Below are 18,183 nucleotides of genomic sequence, written 5' to 3'. Positions count from 1 at the left end.
AAAGGCCCTATCCTTAGGTATTGATTGGAGCAAATAGGCAATTCTATTGGCAGCCTTGAGTTTTCTTAGGTGGGACTTTAAAGGGGTGTGGGTCATCCTAGGGATGCAGCCTTGAACTGTTGGAAACTGTATTAGTCCTTAAAGACCTACGTGGAGGCCTTGCTGAGAAAGCACTCCTTGGAGCTTTGCTGAAGTTTGGCCAATGGGAGAATCACTGTCTCTGGAAAGCAGGGAAACTTGAAGAGTGTGGATTGGGCCCTCCTCCCACCACAGCTTCAAACTGGGACAGGCTTCCTCAGGCGGTGGGGTGACCAGGAACCATTTGCTTTCACAGCTGTCCAGCACAAAGAGATCTCACAGAACCCAACCACTTCCACCAACACCCTGGTGACCAGCACCTAGTCGTTGCTCCTGGTCAACAGCTCAGGGTCCATGAGCACTCTTGCATCTTCGATCAGTCCCACCCGTCACCTCCACTTCATCTGAAGTCACTGCAGACTCTGCTAAAATACACTAGCCAAGTGAGTGCCAGTGGTGGGAGAGGGGTCGGCTAGCCTTGGATCTTTCCAGGAATTAAAGGGGACCTGGAAGCGGTGGAGTCCCTTCCCAACTCACCTGTCCTCTTGGCATGTTCCTTGTTAGGAACATGGTGGGCATGCATGCCTGCTCTGTGTTCACCTGTGGGAACACTCTACATTTAGGTTCTGTCTTCTAAAATTTGTTTTCTTGAAGTATAGATGATATAAAATGTATTAATTTCTACTGTAAAAGAAAATGATTCAGTTATATACACATATATTTTTCACATTCCCTTAAATTATGGTTTAGCACAGGACATTGATTCTAGTTCCCTGTGCTATACAGGAGGACCTTGTTGTTTATTCTATGTATAATAGTTTGCATCTACTAATCCCAGATTCCCAATGGGTCCTATCCACCACCCAAGCCCTCCTCTCTACTTCTCTCCTAATTTGCCAAGTGTTTTATGCTCACTGTTTAATCTGGGCAAGTAAAGCTTCCAGATCTCCTTGCTGTTGGATGACAGTGCTCTGGAGTGATATGCAGGTTCATGTCTGTAGAATCCAGTGAGTGAAAATCACCACCAGAATTGCAGCTCTCTGGGGAGTCCCTTCTGCTCCCTGCTGGGGTCTAGGACAGTAATTGCTACATAGTTGTAGAATGAAAGCAGGTTGCTGACCAATGTCTCATTGTGCTTCTTATCAGTAATATTTTTTAAATGTGTACAGTTTTTAAGTCTTTTATGAATTTGTTGTAATATTGCTTTATTTTCCTTCTTTGAAAACTTTTTTTTTATTACAAGGCACATGGAATCGTATCTCCCCTAGTTGGGAATCAAAGCCATACCCCCCATTATTGGAAGGCAAGGTCTCAACCACTGGAGGTCCAGGGAGGTCCTCACACCCATTTTATAGATGAGCACACTGAGACCTGGCCAGGTCAAACAGCTTGTTCAGGGTCAAATTATCCATGGATGTCTAATTCACATTCGAATGGTAGCAGCCAGGATCTACGGAGAAGGCAATGGCACCCCACTCCAGTACTGTTGCCTGGAGAATCCCATGGATGGAGGAGCCAGATAGGCTGCAGTCCACGGGGTTGCTAAGAGTCGGACATGACTGAACGACTTCACTTCCACTTTTCGCTTTCATGCATTGGAGAAGGAAACAGCTACCCACTCCAGTGTTCTTGCCTGGAGAATCCCAGGGATGGGGGAGCCTGGTGGGCTTCTGTCTCTGGGGTCGCACAGAGTTGGACACGACTGAAGCAACATAGCAGCAGCAGCAGCCAGGATCTAGAATACTCTCTTGACTGCCTTTGAGCTCACTTGTGAATTCACATCAGGCCTGCTGACCACAGCTGTTCAGGTCCACAAACTGATTGTTCTTACATGTGGCTTTTTAAAGCAACCCTGCTGAAGATTAAATGTGGCTAAAGAGATAAAATCCAGGTCTTGGGGTTATATCTCTTATTTAGTATATCTGTTCCCCCCATTTTGAATAAAAGAAAAATTTTTATCAAGTCTCTCAGTTTCAGAACAGGAAGTGTTCAATTATTAGGTGTGATCACATCCTCTAAGTTTTTGACATACCAGTTCACCACCTTGAACTAGAATTGACTTCATATTTATAACCACTTCATACCTCAAGCATGAAAATCACTCTATGTATGAAATAAAAAGTTCTGTATTTCTGGTAGGAAAATTGATGCCAAATCTTTCAGTTGTTAAATATACAGTATTCTGTATTTCATGAAGGAAAGTCAGCACACAGATTTTCAAATGAGAATATGAAAAATTCCATTTTCATGTTACCTTGTTTATTCCCAATTCAATGTGAAATACAAGAATTTCATATTTCATAGGAAAAAGCTCTGTGCCTAGATGTTCAAATGCCAAAGTAGAGAAATCCACATTTCATGTAGGAAAATCAGTGCCCAGATTTTCATTCGTTAAATACACAGAACTACATATTTCATGTAGGAAAATAATAGGTGCGTACTTTTCATATAAAATATGGAGAATTCCATTTTTGCTTTGGAAAGTTTGTGGTGAGATTTTCACAGGTGAAATATAGAGAATTCCATTATTCATTCAATAAAACTTAATGTGTGTATTCTTATGTGAAATAATGAGTTCCGTGCTTCATATACAACACTTTTGCCCACATGTCAAAATGTAACACAAACATGGAATTCTCTATGTAGAGAGAGATTCATCTCTATATCCAGAGATGCTAAGAAGAGTGTCCTGCTAAGAGCCATGACTCACCAGTGCCAGAGGAATTGAAGTCTGCCCATTTATTGTACAGAGTCCCTTCCAAAGGAGTTCTGTTCTCATCTAGCCTCCAGGTGAGAACACACCCCAGCCTACCCCATCAGCCCAGGCCTGTTGGACTGGGAGGGGTGAGAGGATCAACCTAAGACACCCTTTTAAGGAGTGATGTTTCAAACTGGAAAACTCTGAATGTAGCAGCTGCTTATGCTACAGAGCCATCAGTCTCCCAAACCCAACAGGAAAAGGGCAAGCTGTGTTCATATGGCTGGTCATGTTGCGGAAAGAGTGCTCCTTCACTTGAGGACAGGAAACCCTTTGTAGCCAGGAGTCTAGGGGCTGTGTGTATCCCCTCTTCTGTGCCTGGGAATCTGGCCCATTCTGCTCCTTTGTATCCTCCATGACTGCCCCCCGGTGCTTTTGGCCTGCCTCTCCTTTCTGTTCCGGAATCCATGTTTACATTTACATACCTGTTTAGACATACAGCTTGCTCCATCATGAGATCCCTGGGCTTTTTTGCAGGGCGTCAGTGCTTCTGCTCTGGCAAGATCTTTGTACCTTATACAGACTCTTTCAGGTTTTCAGTGTCCATTCTTCCATCCCCCAGCCAGGGCTGTTCAGAGAGCTCACACATATTTTTGCCAGTGCACATGTGTGTGCACCCACACACACACATATACACACACCCAACAATTCTGAAAGAAAACTTGGACACCTGCAGAACTATTGGTTTACTTGTCCAGTATAATGGACTTTGGTATGCACCCCTCTTTTTTTGTCCCAGTTAATTTTTTCACTCAGTAGTTGATCAAGTACTGTCCTCTTCTATGATATATCCTGGAAGGTGAATGGGATTTGCTCACAAGGTGGACTAACGTGCAAAGAGGTTGGCAGAATTGGAAGTCCTCACTGTGGACAATTGAGTAACGTATACCTGTGTTCTCTACTTCTGTCTCCACGGAGTGTTTCACAGTGTCTGTAAGGTTGTTGTAATTCCAGACCCAGTGCATTTCTTCCAGAAACGACACAGAAATAGCAAGGGAATTTGAAATTGAAACTGATCATGTACGCCTTCTCTCTGGGAAAAGAACTCTTTAACCACTTTTTCTTTACAGAAAGGCAGCCCCAATTCATATCACCTGGTGATGATTTACTGATAATCATGAAGAAATTCTGCATGGGCAATGTCAGTTTAATGATCAATTCGAGAATGCATGGGTAGCGGTAAAAGTCAATGTATTTCAATGCTACAGTATTGTTTATAGAACACTGATCAAGTCAACGCCAAATCTTTCCTGACAGATAAAATTTTCCTGACAGATGCTTTCCTGAAACATCTTTGCTCTCTGTGATCCTAATTAATATTCTCAGTTCAAGGAGTGATATTCTTGCCCATTAGACATTAGTGTAAGTGTGTGGATATTCTTGTTTCCAGATGTGGGTCATGTTAACTATTCTTGTGATGCAGCATTTCTTGATGTGCACAAATATCATGGAAGTCTTAAAAAGTCACAATTCAAGATGTTGGAAGCATTTGATCCAGCAATGAAAGAAAGGGTCAAATTCACATGCATTCTAACAAAGATACACAAACTTTAAAAAACAATGAGAGAATATGAGCAACGTAATGCATATATGTTGAATAGGGATGTGCAAAAACTCAGAGAGCTATGGCAGCAGAGCTGTGCATAATGGCACAAGTATGCAACATGAAAGAAGACAGGAGGCATAGGCAGATCCATGGGAGGAAACATCAATTCACACTCATGGGCAAACACAATGGAGACACCCAGTCTTCATTCTAAACATAGGAAAACATGAACACGTCCAGGGAGCAGGAAGCAAATGCAGCTCAGGGTGATTGAGCCAGAATGCTCATGAATTCATCACTAATCCACAAAGTCTCAGACACATTGATATGCAGTGGAAGAAAACCGTGCACAACACATCCAATGTGCAGTAAAATCTAATAGTGCCAAGACTTTAGGGCCCAAGTGAAGCTCTAAAGAAACTGGGACGCAAGTCATGGCAAGTTTCCAGAGAATGCCCATCCAGTCAACCATCCACAGTTCAGTTTTACTAACTGATCCAGGACTATCTCTGTGCTCTTCATTCCAGGACAGGTTAGATCTAAAGCCACCCCGGTCCTGAAGCGTTGGCAGGACGTATTAGGCATTGGGGAACCCTGTCCTAAACTTTTCTTGTCTTTAACGTCCTTGCTATGCCTCAGTAAAACTTCTGAATGTGGATAAGTGCTATGCAGTCCCTAGAATGAGCCAAGTCTAAGGTCCCGAAACCCATGCCCCAATATGCCACCTCACAGACGCTGTAGAGTTATTACATAATAGTTTCTGCTTTAGTTTGTCTTGAATGAGCGCTGAGAAAGACAGGTAACAGCTCAACGTTTCTCCTAGGGTTGTTTGAAGTTTACAGGTTAAAAAAGTAAGAAGAGAAGTTTCCTGTGTTTCCTGTGCTGGCTGTTCAGAAAGCACCCAGAGAAGGCAAAGCCTTGCCTTCTAGAGCTGTAGGTGCTTCTCTGTATAAGGGGCAAACCTGTAGTGTAGATATTCAAATGCAAAAGCTGACACTGAGCAGGAGATCTCATTTAGGGCACCTTGACGGGGACATTCATAAACCCGTGAACTTTGACGTTCAACATTTACCCTTTGCCCTGAAAAGAAATGCTGCTTTAGGGAGAAAAGTTGTGGAGTGGGATCTTCAGGTGGGACAGAACTTCATGCGGGACATCACCCTCAAGTATGCCCATGTTGGAGCCATTCTATCTGGGATGAGAGGACATGTGGTGGGGGACAATGTTCAGCTCTCCCTACTCCATTTGTGCCAGTCTGTCCTTTGCCCAATCCAAAGGTGGACACAATTCCAGAAAGCAGTTATCTACTTCAGAAGGACCACCCTAAGTGCTGACCAGTCCCTCTGTGAACTCTGTATGCTCCAGGTGTTCCCATTGGCCCTTGGCCCAGAGAGTAGTGACAAAGCCCTAGAACAAGGACAGGTCCCTTGCGGTTGAAAATAGTCTGTGCTGAGCCATTCAGCAAGGAAGAGACACTGGCACTGGAGGGTTCCTGAGAAAAATGTTACTTCTTCACCTTGGTCTGACAGAGGGCCTTGGGCAAAGAGCTTAAGCCTTCCTGGAAAAAGGGATATTAAGCACTGAGCCATAGCAGCAGCAGCAGCATGGGACACAGAGTACATGGCTGGGTAGGCTGGCCCTAACATCCTCATTCCCCTCACTTCTGCCCATGCACACTTTGTCCCTAAACTGAGTTCCTGGAGAAAATAACAAAGTTCACATGACCTCAAACATCTATGATGGGATCTGTTTTCCTTTATCTAATTCCTTGAAATTTATCTTTTCTCCTGGTCATTTTTGCAAGAAACTAATATCCTCACTGCCTTCCCACCCCTCACTTTCTCCCTAGGCCACAGCCCCCCTCCATATACCTTATACCTGATCTCCTAAGATGTTACCTGGAACACTAGCTCTCTCTAGTTTGCCCTAGTGAACTCTCAGTAAAGCTGACCGTGCACTCATATACACACTCATGTCCATACGGCTTTGTAGGTTCATAGAGTGTTGAATATTAAGGCTTTCTCTTTGTTCTGTACTCTAAAAATATCCTATGATATGCAACAGAGAAGATGCCTGGGCCCAAACCTTCCAACAAAATTGCGTTCCATTCTTTTGATCTCTTGTCCTTGTTCACCTGACCCTTTCCATGAGCATCCACATTTCCCTTGTAAAACTGACAGACCCACAGGTAATGGGCCCCTCATCTTTCTCCATCCTCCCAAACCCCCACTCCACAGGAAGAACTGTGTCCCCTGACACAACCCCAACATATGACTTAAGCCCTGCTGCAACTCTCCATGGACTGATAATTCCCACGTGGAAAACTGAGAATCCTACATGCACCTGAAGTATTTGCCATGAGGACCTGCCCAAACAATACACAGACACATGCAGTTGACGTTTTTTATCCTTTGGAAATATTTCAGGTTTACTTGCGTCTCCCTCTCAATCTGTTTCAGCACCAGACCACTCTTCATTACTTTCCCATCCAAGAGAAATATGCTGGCCATTGATTCACATAAAGCAGCTTCATCAGTTTTCTATTTTAGGTAGAGGGGGACACTCCATCATAAGTTTCTCAAAATTGTGGGGCAGGGAGGCTTCCTTTCAAAACAGAGAGAGACACAGATATGTAAACCTACCCTCTCTCAAAACACTAAAGACAGCTTTAACCTTTCAAGTCAGTTTCCACAACAGAGAGTCTGTGAAATTTTACATCTCCTCTAAGCATATACTAAAAACACGTATCCCAGTCTTCACCCTAGAACTGCTTACAATAGCTAGGACACGAAAGCAACCTATATGTCCATTGGCAGATGAAGTCATATGGAAGTTGGGGTACAGATACACAATGGTATGTTACTCAGCTCTAAAAAGGAACGTGTCGAAGTTAGTTCTAATGAGATGGAATGAAAGTGGAGCCTATTATACTGAGTGAAGTCAGTCAGAAAGAGAAAAACAAACACTGTATGTTAACACAAATATATGGAGTTGAGGACTGTGTAGGTTGTACTGAACATCCAACATGCAGGGCAAAAATAAGACAGACATAGAAAGAACAGATTTTGGACTCAGTGGGAGATGGTAATGGTGGGTAAACTTGAGAAAATAGACTTGAAATATTTACATTACCTTATGTAAAATTGATAATCAGTGCAAGTTTGATGCGTGAAGCCAGGCAACCAAAGTCATGTTGTGGGACAACCCATAGACAGGTAGGGGAGGGTGGTGAGTGGTGAGTTCAGTATTTGGGGGGACATGTGTATACCTATGGGTGATTCACGTTGGGCAGTGTACAGCAATATCTGTCAAGGTATTGCAAAGTAATTATCCTACAGTTAAAGTAAATAAGAGGCTATTCTCCATAATCCTGCACAGTGGTCAGTATTTCAGAATGAAGGTGCCAGTGTGATTTATCAAAATCGAATCAAATTATGGGTTAGTGGGGGAATTGCCTTGCACAAAGGAGAATCACAGTCTTTTTTGGTAACGACACTTCATGAGGAATAGTAGATGAGCCCCAATTTAAGAGGAGCCTGAAGGTGGACTTGTTGGCCATGGAATGACAGTTCGGAGATGTGCAGCTGGCTCAGATATAAACTGGAGTGACTTTGGCCTGTCCAGGCTACTTCAGCTACCTCAACCTTCTCTAGTTAGAACCTGTTTTTTTCTGTACAGTTTTCTACACTTGCTCTTACTGATTCCCTCATGGCCTGGTGTCACTCTCTATTCCAAGGAGTCTCACTTTCTTCACAAGTGACTTAGATATAAATTGGAGTGACTTTGACCTGGCCAGGCCACTTCATCTACCTCAAGGTTCTCTAGTTAGACCTGTTTTTCACTACAGTTCTGCACCCTTGCTGTTTCTTGCTGATTCCCTCATGCCCTGGTATCACTCTGTATTCCACGGAATCTCACTTTCTCCACAAGTGACATAAACGACCCAAGTTCCTGGACAACACTTATACCAGTGCTCAGTCCCGGGGGCCCCAACTCTCGTCCTCCCGGGATGTCTCGTGTTGGAGTCTTCCTCTTTACATAGTACTGCAAAGGATTGCGCCACAGATCCTTTATGATGATCTGCCAGGGAAATGAGCAAGGTCAGCACAGGGCTGGCCAGACCATGAGCCCACCTGTGCACCACCAAGAAATCCAATATAAATCACCAATTTTGGCCCAGTGGCCACGTGGTACCCCACCTCAGCAATCCAGTCAGATCCTGTGAAGTTGTGGTCAAAGAAGCAGTTGAAGAAATTAACGCTGCTGTCGTGGTGCCTGCAGCTGTAAGCCTTACATTCAAACCCCTGGTACCACTGAATGGGAGTGGAATGAGATGCTTGATATCCTGCAAGAAAAGGAGTATGGGAGAAAGACCTAAATCACTTTCCAATGCAACCTACACTTTTCTGCTCCCACCCTCAAAATCCAGGGAGCTGCCTCGTGCCAGTGATGTTAATCAGAAACTCCTTAACAATCACTTCATTCTGGAAATACCTATTCCTCCGAAAGGACAATGTGATCTTGTAGTTTTGAGTGGAATGCCTGAATTCCTCCACCTGCCAGGACAAAGTGTGGGCGGTGGGGTGGGGGGTGGGGTGGGTGTGAAACCTCTTTACAGAAGAGCTGTCCTTTCCAGTTTTCAGGGATAAACCATGTCCTCTCCCCTCCTTAGTCACCTCTGCTCCACAGTCATCAGGGTCCCTGCCTGACCTTCAAGTTGGTCATGAAGTGAAGCATGTCTTCATCTTGGTTGCTCATCAAAACTGACACTTGTGGGTAGTTCATGAACTGCTTTAGGTGAAGGAGCCTCTAGATGCTAGAGGTAAAAGTGCTGGAAGAACAAATCTAGCCTAAAGTGTAGAATGACATTGTTTTGACTTCAACTTGCTACTAGTTAACTTGTCACATTTATGTTGACACAGACTGTATGAACGCCGAACAAGGCCCAAGGCTGTGCCTATGCATGCACTACCAGAAGAGGTTCTGTTCCTAAAAGGAAGAGCCTAAGTTGGACCTCAGCCTCATGAAAGTTAGCTTTCTTCTGGAAAACAAGCACTCCTAGCTAGAACCAATATGACCGCTTAAACATCCCAACCTAACCGTTAAATTCACTCAGCTTTTCGGAGTAGATGTGGATTCCAGACAAGCCTTTTCTCTGAAGAGTCCCTGGTGCTAATGACAATTTTGATTGGAACCTCTGCAAGAAAGGCCGAAGTATCAATTTGTGGTAGCCAGAACAGCAAGAATATCACACCTAATATCAGGAACAGATATGCTGAAAGGTAACTGTTCAGCTCAGTTCAGTTCATTCGTTCAGTCATGTCCAACGCTTTGCAACCCCATGAATCGCGGCATGCCAGGCCTCCCTATCCATCACCAACTCCCGGGGTTCACTCAGACTCACGTGCATCGAGTCTGTGATGCCATCCAGCCATCTCATCCTCTGTCGTCCCCTTCTCCTCCTGCCCCCAATCCCTCCCAGCATCAGGGCCTTTTCTAATGAGTCAACACTTTATATGAGGTGATCAAAGTACTGGAGTTTCAGCTTTAGCATCATTCCTTCCAAAGAAATCCCAGGGCTGATCTTCTTCAGAATGGATTGGTTGGCTCTCCTTGCAGTCCAAGGGACTCTCAAGAGTCTTCTCCAAAACTGCAATTCAAAAGCATCAATTCTTTGGTGCTCAGCCTTCTTTAAGTCTGGCTCACACATCCATACATGACAACAGGAAATACCATAGCCTTGACTAGACGAACCTTAGTCAGCAAAGTAATGTCTCTTCTTTTGAATATGCTATCTAGATTGGTCATAACTTTTCTTCCAAGGAGTGTCTTTTAATTTCATGGCTGCAATCACCATCTGCAGTGATTTTGGAGCCCCAAAAATAAAGTGTGACAGTATTTCCACTGTTTCCCAATCTATTTCTCATGAAGTGATGGGACTGGATGACATGATCTTCTTTTTCTGAATGTTGACCTTTAAGCCAACTTTTTCACTCTCCTCTTTCACTTTCATCCAGAAGCTTTTTAGTTCCTCTTCACTTTCCGCCATAAGGGTGGTGTCATCTGGATATCTGAGGTTATTGATATTTCTCCCAGCAATCTTGATTTCAGCTTGTGTTTCTTCCAGTTCAGCGTTTCTAATGATGTATTCTGCATATAAGTTAAATAAGTAGGGCCTCAATATACAGCCTTGATGTACTCCTTTTCCTATTTGGCACCAGTCTGTTGTTCCATGTCCAGTTCTAACTGTTGCTTCCTGACCTGCATACAGATTTCTCAAGAGGCAGATCAGGTGGTCTGGTATTCCCATCTCTTTCAGAATTTTCCACAGTTTATTGTGATCCACACAGTCAAAGGCTTTGGCATAGTCAATAAATCATCCAAAAATGTAAATTTTATACCAGAACTGCCAGATCTATAAACAGTTTTGCAATAGCCCAGGTTAAAAAAAAATAAAAAATCACAAGCACCAAAACAAGGGATACAAATTTGACACAAAAGACACGGATTCCTTGGATGATGGCACTTCTACGTTCTAGATGCATCTTCCGCCTCTCACAGGTCTTATGTTTCAGGCGAGTGTGCACCCTTTGGGCTTTCTTATTAACGGGATCCAGCACCAGCTGCAGGGCCACCAGCTCTGCAGTGCAGGCCAGTCACTCGGGGTTCTGGGCCCTACCTGGTCAGTATAAGCACTGAGATGAGGCTCAGGAGTATTTCCCGGGGTTGAACAAGTGCAGGATCCAGCCTGGTTCAGTGCAGGGTCCGAGAGTGAGGCTCAGGAGTGTTTGTAAGGGTCTTGCACAAGGTCTGGGCCAAACCTGATTCAGTGTCGGTACTTAGATGTCAGTTCAAGAGTATTTGTTGAGGCTTCAAGATGGGCAGAACTTAGTGTGGTTCAGTACAGGGACCAAGATGCAGGCTCAGGGGTATTTGTCGTGGTCTTGAACAAGGGCAGGACCGAGCGTGGTCCATGTAGGGATCGAAATATGGGTTCGGGAGTGTTTGCTGGGGTCTTGCACAAAGGCATGTTGATCCTTGTTCAGTGCAGTTAGTGAGACGCAGGATACAGAATGTTTCCTGGGGGATGGACCAAGGACAGGAAACACCCTATCTCAGAGGCAGGCAGCGAGTTGCGGGCTTAGGATCATAGTTCACTGGCTTGAATACGGCCAGGACTAGCCTGAGAGTCAGAGAGAGGCTCAGCAGTGTTGGCCGGCACCTTGAATGCATGCAGAACCCGTCCTAGGTCAGTGCAGAGATGATGTTGTGGGCTCAGGAGTGTTTGTCAGGGCTTGAATAAAGGCAGGGTCCAGCCTGCCTGAGTTCTGGGAATGAGATATGTGCTCAAAAGTGTTGGTCGGGGCATGGAACTGGTGCAGGATCCAGCAGAATTCAGTTCAGGGACCACGATGTGGGCCCAGGAACGATTGTCTGGGGCTTGAACAAGGTCAGGACCCAGTCTGGATCAGTAGAGGGATCGACATGTGGGCTCAGGAGCATTTGCTGAGGGTGCAACAGGGGCAGGTCCCAAAATGCTTCAGTGCCAGGCTCTAGATTTTGACTCAGGCCTGTTGTTAGGGGTCATGAACATGGGCAGCACTTAGCCTCGTTCAGTGCAGGAACAGACATTTGGGCTCAGGGTTGTCTGTCAGTGCTTGAACATGGGAAGAAGTTAGCTGGTTCAGTGCAGGGACCAAGAAGTGGGTTCAAGTGTATTTGTCATGGTTTCAAACAAGGGCAGAATCCAGCCTGGTCAGTGTAAGCACCGAAATGAGGCTCAGGAGTATTTCTCGGGGTTGAACAAGTGCAGGACCCAGTCTGGTTTGGTGCAGGGACTGAGAGGAAGGCTCAGTAGGTTCTTCAAGTGTTTTTCACAAGCTCTGGGCAAAGTCAGGTTCAGTGCAGGTACTTAGATGTCAATTCAAGAGTATTCGCTGAGGCTTCAAGATAGCCGGAACGTATCCTGGTTCAGTATAGGGACCGAGATGTGGGCTCAGGAGAAATTGTCGTGGCTTGAACAAGGGCAGGACCGAGCATGGTCAGTGTAGGGATCTAAATGTGGCCTCAGGAGTGTTTGTTTGGGTCCTGCACAAGACATGTCGAGCTTTGTTCAGTGCAGCTAGTGAGATGTGGGATCGGGAGTGCTTCATGGGGGATTCACCAAGGGCAGGACACACCAAAGTTCAGAGGCAGGGAGCAGGTTGCAGGCTCAGGATTGTATCTCAGTGGCTTTAATATGGCCAGGACTAGCCTGAGAGTCAGAGAGAGGCTCAGTAGTGTTAGCTGCCACTTTGAACAAGTGCAGGACCCATCCTAGGTCAGTGCAGAGAGGACGTTGTGGGCTCAGGACTGTTTGTCAGGGCTTGAATAAAGGCAGAGTCCAGCCTACTTCAGATCTGGGAGTGAGATATGAGTTCAAGACTGTTGGTTGTGGCATGGAACCAATGCAGGACCCAGCATAATTCAGCTCAGGAACAGCAATGTGGGCTCAGGAAAGATTGTCTGGGACTGCAATAAGGTCAGAACCCAGTCTGGATCAGTGGAGGGACAGAAATGTGGGCTCCAGAATATTTTTAGAGGGCTTGTGCAAGTACAGGACACAGCCTGGTTCAGAGCAGGGACTGTATGTGCGATCATGAGTGTCTCTCAGGCTCTGAACAAGCTCAGGACCAGCCTGGTTCAGTGAAGAGACCCAGATGAGGGCTCAGGAGTAGTTTTCAGGGGCTTGGACAAGTGCTGGATCCAGCTTGGTTCTGTTCAGGGACACAGATGTGCGCTAAGGAGTATTGTAGGTGTCTTGCACAAGGGAAGGAACCAGCCTGATTCAGGGAAGGGACGTAGTGGTGGTCTCAGGAGTATTTTAGAAAGCTTCAACAACAGATGTGTGCTGAAGAGTCTTTGCCGGAGGCATGAACAAGTGCAAGATTCAGCCTGGTTCACTGCAGGGACCTAGTGGTGGGCTCAGGAGTGTTTGTCAAGGTCTTGCTCAAAGGCATGACCCAGCCTTCTTAAGTGCAGCGAGTGGGATGTGGGATCTGCAGTGTTTCCTGCGGGACTGAACAATAGTGGTTCACACTGTAGTTCCGAGGCATCGAGCTACTTGTCAGCTCAGGATTTCTTGCCAGTAGGTCGAATAAGGACGGGAACTAGCATGAGAGTCAGATACAGGCTCAGGTATGCTGGTCTGGGCCTTGAATAAGTGCAGGACCCAGCCTGGTTCATGGCAGGGAAGGAGATGCGGGTGCAGGAGTGTTTCTCGGGGGCGTAAACAAAGGCAGGACCCAGCATGGTTCATTGCCGAAACCAAGATGTGAGTTCAGTAGTGTTTGTCGGGGGCTTGAACAAAGGCAGGGCCTGGTCAGGTTCAGTTCAGGGCCCACGATGTGGGCTCAGGAGCATTTGCTGTTTTGCAACAGGGGCAGCTCCCAAAATTCTTCAGTGCCAAGCTCACAATGTTGGCTCAGGCCTGTATTAGGGTCATGAACATGGGTAGCGCTTAGCCTCGTTCTGTGCAAGACCCGACTTTTGGCTCAGAGTTTTCGGTTGGTGCTTGCACAGTGGAAGAATCTAGCCTGGTTCAGTGCAACACCGAGACGTGGGTTCAGAAGTATTTGATGTGGCCTTGAAAAAGGGCAGGACCCAGCCTGGTCAGCGTAAGCACTGAAGGAGGCTTATGGGGAGGCTCACCAAAGGCGTATTTCACGGGGTGGAAAGAGGGCAGGACCCAGCCTGGTTTGGTGCAGCCACCTGGAGGGAGGTCGGGAGTGTTTGCAAGGGTCTTTCACAAGGCCTGGACCCAACCTGGGTCACTTCAGGTCCTAAGATGTCAATTCAGGAGCATCCATTGAGGCTTCAAAATGGGCAGAACATAGCCTGCTTAAGTACATGGACTGAAAGGTAGGCTCACGGGTATTTAGTGGTCTTGAACAATGGTAGGACCGAGCATGGTCCATGTAGGTATCAAAATGGGGGCTCGGGAGCATTTGTTGGCGTCTTGCACAGAGGCATATCGAGCCTTGTTCAGTACAGCGAGTGCAATGCCGGATTGGGAGTATTTCCTGTGGGGACTGACCAAGGGAAGGACACACGCTAGTTCAGAGTCAGGGAGCGAGTTGTGGGCTCAGGATGTAGGTCATTGGGACAGTCAGAGAGAGGCTCAGCAGTGTTGGCTGGCACCTTGAGCAAGGGCAGGACCCATCCTAGGTCAGTACAGAGATGACGTGTAGGCTCAGGAATATATGTTGGGGCTTGACTAAAGGCAGGGTCCAACCTGCGTGAGTTCTGGGAGTGATATATGGCCTGAGGAGTGTTGGTCAGGGCATGGAACCAGTTCAGGACCCAGCAGAATTCAGTTTAGAGAATGCGTTGTGGGCCCAGGAGCGATTGTCTGGGTCTTGAAGGAGGCCAGGACCCAGTCTGGATCAGTAGAGGGACTGAAATGTGGGCTCCAGAATATTAGTCGAGGGCTTGTGCAAGTACAGGGCCCAGCTTGGTTCAGTGCAGGGACCATATGTGGCCTCACACATGTCTCTAGGGTCAGAACAAGCAAAGGACCAGCCTGCATCAGTGAAGGGACCTAGATGTGGACTCAGGAGTCTTTTTCAGGGGATTGAACAAGCACAGGATCCAGCTTGGTTCCATTCAAGGCAACAGATGTGCATTAAGGAGTGGTGTCGGTGTCATGCACAAGGGCAGGACACAGCCTGATTCAGTGTACGGACCTAGAATTGGGCCCAGGAGTGTTTATCGTAAGTTTGGACAACAGATGTGTGCTGGGGAGTGTTTTCCAGAGGCTTTATTCAGTGCAAGACTCAGCCCAGTTCACTGCAGGAACTAGTGTCCTAGGGCTCAGGAGTGTTTCTCGGGGTCATGCTCAAAGGCATGACCCAGCCTTCTTGAGTGCAATGAGTGGGATGTGGGATCACCAGTGATTTTTGGGAGACTGAACAATGGCCGTACACACCATAGTTCAGAGGCATCGAGCTTCTTGTTGGCTCAGGATTGCTTGCCGGTGGCTCGAATAAGGCCAGGAACTCACATGGGAGTCAGATACAGGCTCTATGTTGGTCAGGACCTTGAATAAGTTTAGGACCCAGTCTGGTTCATGGCAGGGACGTTGATGCAGAGTCAGGAGTGTTTCTCAGAGGTGTAAACAAAGGCAGGACCCAGCATGGTTCAGAGCCTGAATCGAGTTGAGAGCTCAGGAGTGTTTGTCTGGGACTTGAACAAAGGCAGGGCCCTGCCAGGTTCAGTTCAGAGCCCAGGATGTGGGTTCAGGAGCATTTGCTGTGGTGCAACTGGGGCATTACCCAAAACGCTTCAGTGCCAGGCTCAAGATGTTTGCTCAGGCCTTCATTAGGGTCATGAATATGGGCAACGCTTAGCCTCATTCCATGCAAGACCAGACATTTGGTCTCAGGGTTGTCTGTCAGTGCTTGCATATGGGAAGAAGCTCTGTTCAGTGCAGAGACCGAGATGTGGGTGCAGAAGCATTTGACATGATGGATGGCAGGACCCAGTCTGGTCTGGGTCAAGCACTGAAATGAGCCTCAGGAGTATTTGACGGTGTAGAAGAAGGGCAGGACCCAGACTGGATTGGTGCAGCGACCTTGAGGGAGGCTCATGAGTGTTTGCAGGGTCTCACACAAGGCCTGTACTGAGCCTGGGTCAGTGCAGGTACTTAGATGTCAATTTAGGAGTATCCGTTGAGGCTTCAATTGGGAAGACCTTAGCCTGGTTCAGTACGGGGACCAAGATGTGGGCTCAGGGGTATTTCGTGGTCTAGAACAAGGGCAGGGCCAAGCATGGTTCGCGTAGGTATCGAAATGTGGGCACGGGAGCATTTGTTGGGATCTTGCACAAAGGCACGTCGAGCCTTGCTCAGTGTAGTAAGTGCAATGCCAGATTGGGAGTGTTTCCTATGGGAATTGACCAAGGGCAGGACACACCCTAGTTCAGAGTCAGGGAGCAAGTTGTGGGCTCAGGATTGTAGGTCAGTGGTGTAAATGGCCAGGACTAGCCTGAGAGTCAGAGAGAGGCTCAGCAATGTTGGCTGGCACCTTACCTTGAACAAGGGCAGAACCCATCCTAGACGAGTGCAGAGATGAGGTAGTGGGCTCAGAAATGCTTGTTGGGGCTTGACTAAGGGCAGGGTCCAAACTGTGTGAGTTCTGGGAGTGAGATATGGACTTAAAAGTGTTGGTCAGGACATGGAACCAGTTCAGGACCCAGCAGAATTCAGTTCAGGGACTGCGATGTGGGCCCAGGAGCAATTGTCTCAGGCTTGAAGAAGGCCAGGGCCCAGTCTGGATGAGTGGAGGGACTGAAATGTGGGCTCCAGAATATTTGACGAGGGCTTGTGCAAGTACAGGACCCAGCTAGGATCAGTGCAGGGACCATATGTGGCCTCACACATGTCTCTCAGATCTGAACAAGCGCAGGAGAAGGCTAGGTCAGCAAAGGGACCTTGATGTGGTCTCAGGAGTCATTTTTAGGGGCTTGAACAAGAGCAGTATCCAGCTTGGTTCCATTCAGGAACACAGATGTGTGCTAAGGAGTGTGTAGGTGTCATGCACAAGGGCAGGACTCAGCCTGAATCAGTGAACGGACCTAGAGTTGGGCCGAGGAGTATTTTTCGGAAGCTTGGACAACAGATGTGCACTGAAGAGTGTATGCCAGAGGCTTTGTCCAGTGCAAGATTCAGCCTGGTTCACTGCAGGAACCTAGTGTCCTAGGGCTCAGGAGTGTTTGTCAGGATCTTGCTCAAAGGCATGACCCAACCTTCTTGAGTGTAGCGAGTGGGATGTGGGATTGCCCATGTTTCTTGGGGGACTGAACAATTGCGGTACACACCATAGTTCCAAGGCATGGAGCTGCTTGTTGGCTCAGGATTGCTTGCCAGAGGCTCGAATAAGGCCGGGAACTCGCATGAGCATCAGATACAGGCTCAGTTATGTTGCTCACTTCCTTGAATACCTACAGGACCCAGCCTGGTTCATGGCAGGGACGGAGATGCAGGCGCAGGAGTGTTTCTCACGGGCCTAAACAAAGGCAGGACCCGGTATGGTTCAGTGCTGGACCAGAGCTGTGAGCTCAGGAGTGTTTGTCGTGGGCTTGAAAAAAGGCAGATCCTCCATGGCATCACTGCAGGGCACAGGATGGGGGCTCAGGAGCATTTGCTGGGGTGCAACAGGGTAGCTTCCAAAATGCTTCAGTGCCTTGCTCAAGATATTGGCTCAGGACTGTTATTAGGAGTCATGAACATGGGCAGCGCATGGCCTCAATCTGTGCAGGATACGACATTTGGGCTCAGGGTTGTCTGTATTGCTTTCACGACAGAAGCTAGCCTGGTTCAAAGCAGTGACTGAGAAGTGTGTTGAGAAGTATTTGTCGTGGCCTTGAAGAAGGGCAGGACCTAGCATGATTCGGTGTGGAGATAGGGAGGGAGGCTCAGGAGTGATGCAAGGGTCTTGCACAAGGCCTGGGCCCAGCCTGGGTTAGTGCAGGTCCTTAGATGTCGATTCAGAAGTATCCCTTGAGGCTTCATGGTGGCTGACCTTAGCCTCATTCAGTACAAGGTCCGAGATGTGGGCTCATGGGTACTTCTTGTGGTCTTGAACAAGGGCGGGACTGAGCATTGTCCGCATAGGGATCGAAATGTGGGCTTGGGAGTTTTTGTTAGGGTCTTGCACAAAGGCACATCGATTCTTTTTCAGTGCAGTGAGTGTGATGCCGGATGGAGAGTGTTTCCTGGGGGGAATAATCAAGGGCAGGACACAAGGACACACACTAGTTCAGA

General features: G+C 47.1%; 1 protein-coding gene across 1 annotated transcript in view; it reads right to left on the bottom strand.

Annotated features, from left to right (window-relative positions):
• Positions 1-18,183, bottom strand: part of LOC108634562 (testis-specific Y-encoded protein 2-like) — a 169,944-nt gene that overhangs the window by 68,725 nt on the left and 83,036 nt on the right. The window contains 6 exon segments of the mRNA XM_018044550.1: positions 8,351-8,462; positions 8,582-8,727; positions 8,827-8,938; positions 9,093-9,170; positions 10,868-11,022; positions 11,025-11,061. Coding sequence (XP_017900039.1) covers positions 8,351-8,462; positions 8,582-8,727; positions 8,827-8,938; positions 9,093-9,170; positions 10,868-11,022; positions 11,025-11,061 — 640 coding nt within the window.

Source organism: Capra hircus, unplaced genomic scaffold (genome assembly GCF_001704415.2).
Source record: "Capra hircus breed San Clemente unplaced genomic scaffold, ASM170441v1, whole genome shotgun sequence".
Taxonomy (NCBI): domain Eukaryota; kingdom Metazoa; phylum Chordata; class Mammalia; order Artiodactyla; family Bovidae; genus Capra; species Capra hircus.
Note: the sequence above shows the minus strand (reverse complement) of the source record. Positions and strands in the feature narration are given on the sequence as shown.